The following is a 13,745-nucleotide window of genomic DNA, read 5'->3' as shown; positions in this document are numbered from 1 at the left end:
AAAATATTAGAAAGGATCACTAAATAGCGATGCCCTCTGTTGAGGTTACCACACGGCCCAAGTTGAAAGGATGCACTGAGAACGTGGAAGCAGGCCCCTGCTAAGTGGCAAGCTATGCGATGCTTCGCGTCGAATGGCCGTCTGCCGCTCTGCCTTTCTGAAGTAAAGCACTGTGCGCTGCTTACAGAGGGCTTCTGGAAGCCAATCTCAAGGTAACATACACCGCCGACGTCGCTCCAACGTAACGGTACTGTGACGGCATGTGGACACACGTTGACCTCTTTATTGCACTTGGGTGCGAGTTTCCTTCGGCTGGGTCAAAGCGCTCGCTCAACGCCCGCTCAGAAGCAAACGCAGCTGTGGCGCTTCAGTAGCAGCTGAGCTGTGCCTAAACTGCGGGCTACGATTATATCACTTCAATATTTCCCGTTCCAGGCATATTTTCTCGTTTTCAACGTCCGTCGGTTTGTAAAACGACCTGGTGTTAATCCCCCATCCTTTTCGGTGCAGGTTCGTGAGACGTTGGCCAAAGAAACGGGCCTCAGCGTGCGAATTGTCCAAGTGTGGTTTCAGAACCAAAGAGCGAAGGTAAGACGTGTTCCTTTGTCACTCATTACATGTGCCATCGAAGAAATGGAAGTCGCGAATATTTATTTCGAGGGGGATCCCTAACGATGTACCGATGTCCTGAAACAAAAAATAGCTTAGAAGTTCGTTGAATTTAGCTAGTTGGTGCGTATTCGTCTCCCTAGCACTTTCTGTGTCCGAGTTAGTTCGCTCTGTTTAAGGGAAATGAATATATATATATATATATATATAATCATATCATAAAAGCCAACACACATTGACCCCAAGAACAACATAGGGAAATTACTTGCACACACTAACTGAATTTAAGAATTTATATACATTAATGGAAATGAAAACGGATGAAAAAACACTGTCCGCAGGGGGAACGAACCCACTCTTCGCATTACGCGTGCGATGCTCTCACCATTGAGCTACCGCGGAATCGTTTTCCCATCCGCTTTCTGGGGTATTTATGTTTTACAACTAGAACTAACTCTGGGAGTGTTAGCCACGCCACCACTCACAAGCCCAGGGCGGATGTGGAACATCCTTTCTGCCGAGGCGTCACGAGCACGTGATCTTTTTTGGTTGATGGCAACTGGTCAATAAACCCACATATGCTCCCTGAAGGCATCATAACAAACATTGAAAACAACATGAATCTGCACAATAACTGATATTAAGAATATATAATATGGAAATGAATCAAAAAACTGTAGCAGGTGGGAAACGGACCACGTCGGCATTACGCGTGCGAGATGCACCATTGAGTTACCGCGGACGGTGCGGTAAGCGAAGCGATGGGAAAGTTAGTACCGTAAAAAGCGTTTTCTTAAGGTAACTAAAACAGTAACACCAATGCATTTCTCCGCAGAAGTTCCATAATTAATATCTCGAAACTGGTGTCATGCCGAGAATTCGTTCCAAGTAAATCCGCCTTGCGAACTCCAGGGCTACAATTTGTAAATTGCAATATGGGCCATCAGGTAATTAGTTAAAAACTGAATTAGTGAATCATTGGTAATTATTAAATTATGCATTTCAATTTCTTGTGCAAGTAATGTCCGCCTCTTCGAGTGGACCAGCTCATGAACGAAAATTGTGCTATCTGCCAAAGGCAACCTTTCAGAATTTTTGAAAGTGTTCGCTGAAACACCTGGTATATATATATATATATATATATATATATATATATATATATTGTGAGCATCATATTACCCCTTCATCTTCTTCATCTGTATATACTCATCATCATGGCCAGCGTCATTCTCTTCAGCGCGCGGCCTGCATAATAAACCGTCGAGGTTGAACAGCTGTCTCGCAAGTTGGTGGACGTGCGGGGTAAGCGGCGACCTGAACGAAGCTCCAGGGAAACTCGAAGTCGTATAGGACCAAGGGATCGAGAGCAGCCTGCTCGGCCTGCATAATAAACCGTCGAGGTTGAACAGCTGTCTCGCAAGATATATATATATATATATATATATATATATATATATATATATATAGCTTTGCTGTGGACAAATCCTTAATAGAATTAATCTTTTGTTTATTCCTTGCTTCAAGTGCACAAAGTCATGCCATAGAAACGACGTACAGGGAAACGCTGACACTGCGACTAAAATAAAACTGTGTCGACATTTAAGCTTATTTCGTTCGAACTTCGTCTCGGCAATAACATGCATACTGAAGTAAAAATGTTATTGAAAGCAGCTCGAATGAGCTACATCGCTTAATTGATGTCGAAGAGCCTGCTCTGTTTCTCTTTATCTTCCCAGAAGAGGTCCTCAGTCGACTGATTATTGCTAACCTCAACTTAGGCTTCTCAATAACATAGTAATTAAATGGTGGCCAAGCTACATTATTATATTATATTTATTTTATTGTATTTATATCCTGGTGGCATACAGTTTAGATGTGCAGGCGAAATACTCCGGAAGAAAACAAACAAACCGATGATTAAGAAAGTCTGCGCGGGTAGCGACAATAATGGTTAAAGTCTCGTTCGTCGAGGCACTGATAGCTGCTTCGTTGATCATCATTGCGTTGTGAAAATGTATTCGTGTAGCGAAGCCATTGTCATTTATATTTACATTGTGACTAATGCTACATACGTGCGAATACATGCGAACCTCCGGAGAGACATCATTTGACTACTTTTGTGTACAGCAAGGAGTTCGTGTACTCAAGCCATCTATTCTTTTGAGCACAATCCCCTCGCAAGGCCAAGCGTCCATGATCTGGGTTGTATAGTAACAGACTCGACGTCAGCTGTTGCCTGATAAGCCAGCGTCCGGTGTCGGCCATGCCGCATCATGCTCAAGATTACGTCAGTTTTGGTGGCATTATGGCGAAATTAGCGCGCATAATAGTGTAGAAGTTGAACTTCGATCTTTACCAAGCATTTTACGTCAGGGGAGGCTTAGCGTACTTGACCAAGCTGAGATAAACTGTGATAAATTATGAGGAATTACCTTTCACAAAGTATTATCAGTTCTCAATCGTCTTTGACAAATTACAAATTATTATATGCTATATTTTATCATGAACTACCTTCAGTGAATACCATGGTGTGGTGTACCAAAACCATCTTTAAGTTCCCAACAGAGTGTGCGAAGTAGACGAACAAACCCCAATTATATGTGATGCAGGCAACACAGATGCACCTGTTGAAAAAAAAATCGAGCAAATCATATGACTTCAGCTGTATTCTTTATAAGTTAGTTTCCAAATGCTCAATTTATATATATATATATATATATATATATATATATTGGTGAAGCTCAATGAGAAAGCTTGTGCAAGGAAGTAGACATGAGCTCCCAATATTATATACTATGTATGACACTGCTGAAGTCGGTGATTCCGCTTTAAGTATGCTATGTTGAGGTCAGATTCAAGAAAAGTTCAAGTTGAATCACATTTTAAAAAATAAAGCAAACTGATCTCCAGGCTAGCAAGCATATAAAGCTTGAGCACAACACAGGCTCCTGCGTCAAGTTACGCGGGATTCAACGCCATGCTACGAACCCTTACAACACTGCTGTTGACCAGCAGACACGCTCTCCCCTTAATCTGGACCCTACGCTCCGTCCCCTTCCCCTGCCTCCATCCCTTACCATAGTTCACACCCGTAAAAACTGCCTCCGGCAGTACACACGCACTTTTATCCCATCGTCGGTGCGCTGCTTCCCCGGCCACCTACCGAAGGAAGCTGTGCTTAAGAGGATGCGAGTCGCTGTAGTTCTTCGCACCGGCTGTGCCCTGTAATTGCAACCACCGCCGCACTCTCCATTGGGTATAACATGTCCCAAGTGACCCCCTCCCGTCTCGAATAACAGAATCTCACCGCCTAAAATGGGCTTGTCGAGCCTTCCAACCAGAATGCTCATGCTTTCTTCCGAATGCCTTTCTTATCTATACTGCCACACCAATTGTGATTGTTGGGTACACGCTAACAGGTGGCATAAAGCAGACCTTCCATTCAGACTTAACACGTGCCTTACAGTATATGTGTAAAACGTTATGCCGTATAAGAGCAGTAAAGAAAGCATAAGCATTATACTCAAAATCGCTCGCTCACCTTTCTTTACCTTGCTTATTTTCGCTTAAGCTTTGTTCCCTGAATGACGCAAGCGCGTAAGCCGCCAAAAGCTAGCTTTTAGGAACGATAGTCCAAAAATTTCCGTGCGCGCATGGGTTTCCAGCGCGAACGGTCCAGCGGCCATCTCAGTCCCCCAACCCTCTTTTTTTTTTCTGCTGACAAATAAAACGAGTGCCTTCCTCGTGGTGCGCAGTTAAAGAAGATCCAGCGCAAGCAGCAGCAACAGCAACAGCAGCAGCAGCAGAGCCAGCAGAACGCGGGGGGAGACAGCTCGGGCAGCGAGATGGCCTCCTCCACCAAGGACTCCAAGAAGAGCGACGATGGCCGCCAGTCGGCGTCGCCTGCCGACCTCAGCTGTGAGTTATGCGCTGAGCATGAGAACTTATCTCTCACTGAACGCGCTCCATAGTAACGAGCACCATAGAACGCCGTCTATATAGTGACGAGAACCACGGTTCATCGCGTACAGTGGCGGCAATCGCAAGAGCCGACGTGAGTGTGGATGAACCGACGTATACCCATGCACGATAGTGGCGCAATTGGAGCGACCATTCGCTCCAACTTTTGCGAGACTGAGCCACCTGGGTACACACCCCTGATATATATAATATATCGTAACCAGAATGCTACACACATGTATATATATATATATATATATATATATATATATATATATATATATCATTCTGGTTAGGCATAGTAAATGTCGCAAAAGTCCCCCAAATGTGTTTATAGGGTCTTACTCGTATATACTGAGTAAAAGGGCGAGAGTAAAAGGTCATTTCTTCTTTCTACATAACTTGCCACTCACTGCTCCGTACCACAGAAACACCACGCATTGAAGTGGAATCTTTTGTGAAGCGTAGCATTATATTAATTGATGCTTCAGTATAGCGAGAATTACAAACACGAGTTTATGGCAAATATTGTTGAGAAGACTGATTCTGGCTCGATGTTACCGTGCCAAGTGACTGAGGAACTATAAAAAAAGCGCAAATGTCAAGCTCTTATTACCTGTCTTAATAATTACTGCAAAGCTGTTCTAAGAAGTTATAGTTGTCGTTCCGGGGAATAGGCAGGTAATTTAAATTTTCGTCGCATATTTCCCACAAGGCACGCGAGGCAGCTCATTCGTCTACCATTCTACATGTGAACGCTTGTGCTGACGACGCACACGCCTTTTCACGTTATTTACGTAGTGCAGCTTTCTCGGGATTTCCGAAATTTGCTTTAGGTTGGGTCCTTCCACCTTAATGTGACTCTGATATCAATGCTGAGTCATGTATGTCGTCCCCGCTTCATTGTTAAAAAAACAAAAACAAAAAAAAACATTACCCCCTCTGGTGTGTTATTTTTAGACGCTTCTAAACGTATTAATCAGCGAATCACTGCTACTGCCGTTCTCAAGCTTACTTTTACGATTCAGCCAATATCACGTAGGATACTGAATTTGTATCAGTGACAAAACCCCATGTCACAAACAAGGCGTCAGAAATAGTCTTCAGGATAAGGTAGCCTTGCTTGCGAAAGAAAACGTGACGAATGGTGTCGCACATAGTAGTGTGGTATAGTAACCTGGCGACGAAGGCGTTACGCACGCGATGGTCCCTCTAAGAACACAACGGGTGAAGGGGTGAGTGCGATAACGAGAACTATATTAAGAGGGACCTTTAACTCGGGGCCAACTCCGATTTTCCTACTTATACACAATGTGAAACGCAGATTTGCTCTCATTAGACATCTGCCAAACCAAGCTGAAATTAATGTGTTCCATTTCAGAGACAGATAAACTCTGCAGTCTGTTGAAAGCAAAATTTTGATCGATGGCCTCGAAGCTTATCTTATGCGGAGGAGCGTATAACTGCTTGTTGCATATTTAACTCCATATTCGAGCACTCTCGCATTCCCCCAGTGGAATAAGTCCACTCTAATTGGGCCCATGAGAGGCAGACATGTTGCATGAGGGAGTTCGACAATTCCTGGAAACGGAGCTAGAGATGATACTAGCAGTTGCTCCACGCATAGATGAGTTAGTTGCCATGCAGCGCTCCATTGTTTCTTTAAAGTGAAGGGGCAGCGGGTTCTTGTTGACGACGCTCGTTTTCAAGAGGTGCCATCGTCTTCTTTTCGCAGCTCCGCCCTTCTCGAGGCTAGGCCTTCTCGAACCGTCTGCCGTAGGGTCTCCATACCATCTGCAACCACTCCCTTACGGTACGCATCACGACGGTAAGCGACTACGTCTAAACACACACGCACACTTTGCGGACAGCGAAGAAACGCTTGAGCAAGTGTTTCTTCGCGAAACGCAGCACTGTGTTTCGCGCTCCAAGTCATGCTTTAAGTTGAAGTAGTTTAAAGGAGAATCAGTGTTTAGTTTACTTTTATTTTTGCTTTCTCTTTCTTTCTTTTTTCTAGTCGTCTTGCCATGGGCTCTCTATAGGCACAGTCGTTAGTAATAAAAGCGGAGTTAAGCTTTGTTCGATGCTCTTATCAAACTCTTAAGAGATTTCATTTTCAAGTCAGGCTTCTCTGGACTGCTGTGTATCGGCTGGTGTGAACACTCCCAATACACAGAGCACATTCTCTACGTGCTGCTTTACCCGCCCTGTACGCTCACAAAAGGCGGCGACTGTTGCGGCTAACTGCCCTATGCTGAGTCTGAGCCATGAGGCACGCCATACCGCCCCTCGTACTCACGTCACAGCTGAACACTTACTGAAGAATCCTGCTATTGCGTGCCAGGATGCTAGGTCACTTGGTACTGCGGCGACCAGTTGGGAGCAGCCTTCATTATATCTTCAGTGGCGCTTCACAATGGCAACTCTTGCCGCTTGTTTGCTGCTTCGGTTACCGCCTCTCACAAGATTATTAGCGCAATCGCATGTCACATCGGAGAAGTCTTTATAAGGGACACTAAAGGAAAACATTCAATCAGTCTAGATTATCAGATTACTCTTCTTGAAAGTTCGCAAACTTGGTTTTTATCCATGAGGTGGCTTAGTTGCTGACCTTAGCTGCCGCGCAATAATTCCGCACTTCAAGTCACCCGCGACGAATGGGGTTACTTACGTAGAAACCCTACGCTGTGGTGGCGATCTCGGAGGTCACGCTCTACTGGGCGCTACCGCCTGCTTTGAGTCAGAGGCCCGCACGGAGAGGGTGCCCCGTTCCTGCAAATAGCGCCGAGAAGCGTATATCGGTGGTATGCCTAAATAAACGCATCACTGTTTTGATGATCCAAATATAATCTCACTATCAGGGAGGGAGCAGTCTACCTGACTGGAGCAGTATTTTTTTTATTTGGGGTGTTGCTACGCTGCGCTCCGCAACACCCCAACGACCGCCGCTTCGCGTCGGCGCCCGGCACCACGGCTGCCGCCGTGGCGCCGTGGTTCAAACGACCGCGCTGGCAAACAGACAGGAAAACAAAAGGAAAAGCGTGATAGAAGAAAAAAAAACCGAACCAGGGCGGGATTCGAAACCATGTACACATAATCCCGAAGCGAGCGCCGTAACCACTCAGCCATACAGCCACACTTGCAAGGCCTGCAAGCATGCGAACCATATGATTGCGTTCGAGCGCCCTCGGCGAAAGCAACCACCTAGAAACGCGGTACGCGCGAGCGGCGCAGCGTGGCGCCAGCGGTCGAGCGCTGTACGGGGGCGCAAATAGAAATACGCCGCCGAGAAAGGGGTGAGTTCTTCTGTAGGAAGATCGAATGATGGTGATGATGATGATGGCCTCACACTTTGGCTCGTACCCACACTGGGGGATTGGCCATGAATTCGCTGTCTGAACTTTTAAGTATTGTTTTGAAGATTTACATATGCAATTAAAAAAAGTAAAAAAATCGCAAAAGAAGAGAAAACAAATCAATATAAAAGTAATCATTTAAAATTTATTCGTTTAGTTGATTGCATGAAAGCACAAACGGCATCAAAGACATCTCTGTGTCTGAAGCCCAGAGCTGACGCACCGAACGTTAGTATTATTTCTGATGTTAAGATTAGCCCTAGTTGAGCAAGTGGAATTTCTAGAAGCCTTTTTCTTAATACTGTATAGCGGCGACATATAAAAAAATAGTGATCTATGGATTCTGTTTCCTGGCAGAATTGACACAGGGGTGATATCGCCAGACCAGTCCTGTGTAAATATAGATTTAAGGGGGGACACGGCAGCGCAGTCTGGTGATCACCACTTCCGATTGTCTTGATTGACACCACTGAATTTTCCACGGAAACTGGAGATGCTGAAAATCAGCGCATGTTGTTAATGATTCAATGACATCTCTACGGATTGAATATTTTCGATATCTAATAGCTGTTACGTGCGCAACTATTGGAAGAACCGATGTTATTGGTTCACTCAGGGATGCTCGCGCTAATGAATCTGCCATTTCGTTAAAATGCAACCCACAGTGGCCTGGTACCCATAATAGTTTTACAAAATTTAACTATGGAGGAACTTATGCTAAAAACGCACGTCTTTAGAGCTGGTGAATCGGATGAAACTATAAGCGAAGAACAGACAGAAAGCGAATCTGATATAATAACCACACTGATTTCGTTCAAAGGGAGTTTCCGCAGTGCTAAAATCATTGCCAAAAGTTCGGCTTCAAAAACGGGAGTATAATCTGGCCAAGCGAAAGCGAGAAAATGCCTACGCCCGCCTTATCATTGTTCACTGAAGCGTCTGTGGCTATTATGTTATTTGATGGTGCATGCGCAAGGCAATCTTGCAACCGGTTATTTAAGAACCTGACTGAAGCTTTGGGTTTCTGAGGAAAATGTCATCGAATTCAATCTTAATATTGCAATTTGATTCAGTTGAAGGAATTACCTCTCGAATTTTCATATTTAAACTATCTAATTGCTTTTGAACACGATCTGTGGAGTGTGAAAACGTGGCCAATGAGCAAGGAAGAAGGAGTCTGGATCATCAATAAACGCGTATTTAGATCGTCTAAGCGGAAAGCTGTAAAATTTTAGAATGATATTAGCCATACTTCATTTTCTTTCTTCTTGAAAGCAACCTCATAAAATTTTTATTACCGGTAGTTGGCTACAGTTCGCCAATCAAAAATGTAACATATTAGGTTATGGGAGCTGGTATCGTATTTGAACAATGGCAGAGCGAATCCTACCTTACGTTTAAGTCATTTTATAGCTTACAAAATATCTGAACTGGCAAATTGGATACCTCAGATATTTGCCTTTCATGACCCTCAATGGCTCCCGGACTTCGTTTATTGTTTCGCAGGAGGGATTTTTTTTTTCTTTCGACATGCATAGCGATCGCGGCTACTTCCACAGTATAAGATTCAAATGAGAAAGCGAGGAAAATGGAGAAACGTGAACTACTTATTAGTGTATACATACATGGTAGCGCCTGAAAGACAACTCACATCACATTCCCCTCGTAGCTAAGTTCCAATATACAACCGCTCAGAGCTCTCAGAGCGTGGTAGCCGTAAAAAAAAAGTCACAGGCCTGCGCGGCACACGCAGCAGTCACAGGGTAAGCTGTTGGAGCGGCTCAAGGGTAGCTCCAATTTGGGTACCACGCACACAGGGTCTTCGCGGCAGTCTGTTCGCCTCGTTTTGACGAGAACGATCTGAACTGTCTGCCTGGCGTCGATGGCGAGCTGCGGCTTGTAATGCTCTCTGTACAGCAGTCTGCTGAGCCCAATCAAGCCCTACAACTGCAACTCACATGTCGGGCACGCCGCATTTGCAAACACATTAACTAGATGGCGCCACCATACTGGCGGAGGCACGGCAGCTCGGGAGCGCGTTGACTGCGCGCCTCGTCTGAATCGCATATCGTCGTCTGCGACTGCGCGCGCGCTGCGTTTGCAGGCACCTTACCTAGATAACAGCTTACGCTGTAAAACTGTTTGTTCGGCAGCCTCTAAGTCAAGCATGCAGTCAATAATTGGAGAGGGCACTTTATACAGTTTCGTGTGCAATCTACCCGGTGCACCCTGTGCTTTCACCTGAAGTCTTTTCATGCTTGCCGCCAAATTTTTTTAATAGCGATAGAATTTGTTTGGATACTCCCACCCGCAATCCCGAAGCTGTTTAGCTATCTGGCCTCAAGGCTGTATGATGATGGTGATGTTTACTGGCATCCCCTTTGAAACGGGGCGGGGACAAATAGTCCCTAGCCTGCTTGATTAAATGCAGGTTTTACTGCATCTTCCAACGTGTACGCAGCGTCGCATGGTGACTCCCACCGTAGTCACCTCTCGTTCTAAGTCACGACAACCATCAACGTTCTCGTTAACAGTTGGGTTTCAAAGGAAGACAGTGAGGCTGTGATACGGACACTCTACCATTACACCACTGTCGTGGTGTAACGACTGCACTGCGTTGCCCCCCAAAATATAGTGAGAGACGTTGTTCTGTAACCTTACACGCAGCAACGTGTGTCCCATGTATGTACGTCTTCTTGTGTTGTGTTTTCGCTGTTTTCACCAGTTACACTGTGTAACAACTCACCTAGCAAACGGTTCTTATGAACCTCTATATAGGCGTTTGTCTTCAACCTTCTCTCGAAGGATATTTGTAAAACCAGCGATATAGGTACGGTCAACCAATGGAAAGAGGTACGGTCAACCAATGGAACTCACTAAATTGAAAGAAATTTTAATTCAACAGAATAGCGTCATAAATGCGGCCGACACCATGATGGATGAGTCCGAGTGTTTCTCAAAGTATTCGTGTCATCCTTGTGGACGTGTTTACCTTGGCCATTCTCGTAAAATCAGCTTTTACGGTCATTGTATTGATGAAATGCAGTGCACTAGGCAAACAAAGCTATTCCAATCTTCACAGCGTTTTTAACTTCTACTCGACCTTTCCTTCTTGTTTTTATTTCCCTGAAGGTTCCTACTATGGGCCGACGCATGTCGACCCGACGTACCTCAAGTCGGAGATCTCGATGGAGAGCGAGACGTCCTTGAGCGGCCTCGAAGACGTACTGATCGGGGCCGGGAGCGGCGGTGGGCAGCCTCCTCCTCCGCTATCGGACGCCATGTTTGCCTCGTCGGCCGTGAATCCCATCGACAAGCTGTACTCGATGCAGACCTCCTACTTCAGCAACAACGAGTGCGAGTGCCTGGGCGGCTCCAACTGACGGTGCCAGGGCGTCGCCGCCGCGCCGCGCCGCCACCGCAGGCAGCAGCAGCAGGGCAGCCAACGCCACTCGGCCGCCGCCGCAGTCAGGCAGTAATGCTGCCTTGTCCCGCATTGTAACGGCGCACACACCCGCGCTGGGCACTGCGGCGCGTAAACTTTGAACGGGAGGGGACCGCGGACGGGCTAGTGTACGCACTGCACCTTTTCAACGGCAATTCGATGTACGATGCCTGACACACTGTATATGATAGTGGCCGGCGAAACAAACACGGTGCTCGTAAATACGAGCACTTGAGCAGAAAGAGAGACCCAGAAAGGTCCCTTGTTCTTTTTTTTTTCTTTTGCGCCATTGAGCAGAAGCTGGCAAAGTGACCGCGATATACGCTGCCACAGCGTGGACCGGTATACAAGAGGATCCAGTGTAATATACTTGATATAATTTCCCGTGTGCTGAGCGCATAGCAGTCACTATTCAGAATGTGTGTTCGCTTTCGGATAGCAAGCAGCTGATCTCACGATGATTATCATTGCATAACCTTCCTTAGAATCAAGTTTCTGTGTGTTCAGAGCAAAGATAAATCTCTCTGTTCTGGGTGATCCTCACAACCCGTGAATGACACAACATACCTGTAGCATACCTCTCAACCCCTTCCTTCTTCCTTCTTTTTTGTCACCAGAAAAGAGTATTTAGTGGCGTTGTGGAGAGAGGATGCTCGGCGACCTCATATTTGCAAATATTACAGCGAATGTGCAGCCCATCAGGCAAGGTGCACATGCTTATAACAACTTTCGGCGAACGCACGTTGAAAAGGTGTATGATGAACGTGGCGGAAACGAAGCGATATCTGACACCAGGGAATGCAGCGTCGAGGTGAAGGAAGTGACAGTACGAAGCCGTGCTGCTGAAGGTTCAGGCCTTGTTAGCTATTGATATTGCTTGCAGCTCAGTAGCTGCGCTTTATAAATCAGGAACTACCGCTGGTGGCTACAAACTTGTGCACAAGCTGCGGCAGTCGTTGAGTGACAAGCACCACAACTATATCATTGGTAGTTAATGATATGATCTGATCGTAACCCTGTTTGGTTATCGAAGAAAGGTCAGTACAACGCACCAGCGAAAGGTAGGAGTTCATGTGACCATTGGAATGAGTGTTGACAACCAATGGCTGTATGACGCCAAGGTTTGCTTTAGTTAGTTTCTCTCGGCAGGTAAATTAGTCCTTGATGATGGAGGTATAACGTTACGCTCATACGCTCAAAACGTGATGCACGACGTCGTAAACGTTTATTATTAAAATCTTAGTTCGCAAGTTCTGTTGTCGGAACGCGCACTAAAAGTAAACCTCCGAAGAAAATTTGCAGTTCAGTTTACTGCGATCGCCAGCGCCTCTATCACGCTCCTTGTCGAATCGTTCGATCGCGTCACGCGGTGCCTCGTGCTGTCCCAGACTTGTCTGTTGCGCTGCCTTCCCTGTGTTACAAGACTGAACAAAAAATATATACAGTAGTGGAAGACGCGGCAGCAGGTTCCACGACTTGTTGACCATCTGGTTGCCGGAACGGAAAAAGATGCGCAGGTTCAGAGCACCAGATTGCATTATTAGACTCTTCATCTATCACCGATTTTTGTTAGCAACAGATATATATTCTGTCACTGTCTTTGAACGTTTTCATAACCGAGCGCTACTCAAGCACGCGCGCAGTTCTCTTGGTTGGCTCTGTTTTGTTCGTTTTATATCCTTCTTGCATCTCGCGTCCAAACCGCTTCATTTCCGCCCCGTACCGCTTCCGCGGTGCCCCCGCGCCGCAAGCGGTGGCCACATGTAAGCTTGTACATCGCGCCGACGGGTCCCCCTAGCGCGGAAACACTTTTCACAGCGGCGGTCGTGTTTGCGTAGTGCTGCCATCGATCGCTGCCATCGTGCGCATGTGTACGCGTGCTTGTGCGCAAGGAACTGCGACTGTGCGTATTTGTGCGTGAGTGCTTGTCTATACTGTATACGTTATGAAGGGGCTCGAACGAGTCAGGGAACCTTGCTTTCCACAAAACACACACGAGCATTTGTGCAGCGCGTGCGGCCGATCAACCCTGTGGAGTGCACCTTTTCGCCAAAGACGCAGCAGTGGCGCAGTTCCCCGGCGATCTCTTCTCTGCTGCGTGCCATGGCACCAGCAATGGGCGAAGAGAGAGGGGGGCAGGGGGGAGGGGGAAGGGGGGGCTACCTATCACTCCGAATGTCGTTTCTTCCTTGCCTTAAATAAGGCTATGAGCATAAGCGCGTGAGCATAACCTGCAGTTCAAGCGCCAATATCTTAAATCTTACTTTTCTATTATGGCGAATTTCACAGCGGTATGTGCATGACAGTCTAACGCATAGGCATTCTCAAAACTCTCGCACTCCTTGATTTGAGCTGAGTTGAAGATGTAACCGTGT

General features: G+C 46.2%; 1 protein-coding gene across 3 annotated transcripts in view; it reads left to right on the top strand.

The window, feature by feature from the left end:
• The window catches only part of LOC119437102 (LIM homeobox transcription factor 1-beta), a 231,371-nt gene extending 217,877 nt beyond the window's left edge, over positions 1–13,494 (top strand). For all 3 annotated transcript variants that reach the window (XM_037704174.2, XM_049660288.1, XM_049660290.1), the window contains exons 6-9: positions 511–588; positions 4,365–4,527; positions 6,305–6,397; positions 11,058–13,494. In XM_037704174.2, coding sequence (XP_037560102.1) covers positions 511–588; positions 4,365–4,527; positions 6,305–6,397; positions 11,058–11,308 — 585 coding nt within the window. In that variant the 3' untranslated portion in view covers positions 11,309–13,494. The remainder of the gene's footprint in view (positions 1–510; positions 589–4,364; positions 4,528–6,304; positions 6,398–11,057) is intronic.
• The last annotated feature ends 251 nt before the right edge of the window (positions 13,495–13,745 follow it).

This window comes from Dermacentor silvarum, chromosome 1, assembly GCF_013339745.2.
Source record: "Dermacentor silvarum isolate Dsil-2018 chromosome 1, BIME_Dsil_1.4, whole genome shotgun sequence".
NCBI classification, from domain to species: domain Eukaryota; kingdom Metazoa; phylum Arthropoda; class Arachnida; order Ixodida; family Ixodidae; genus Dermacentor; species Dermacentor silvarum.
This window is presented reverse-complemented; position numbering and strand designations above follow the sequence as displayed.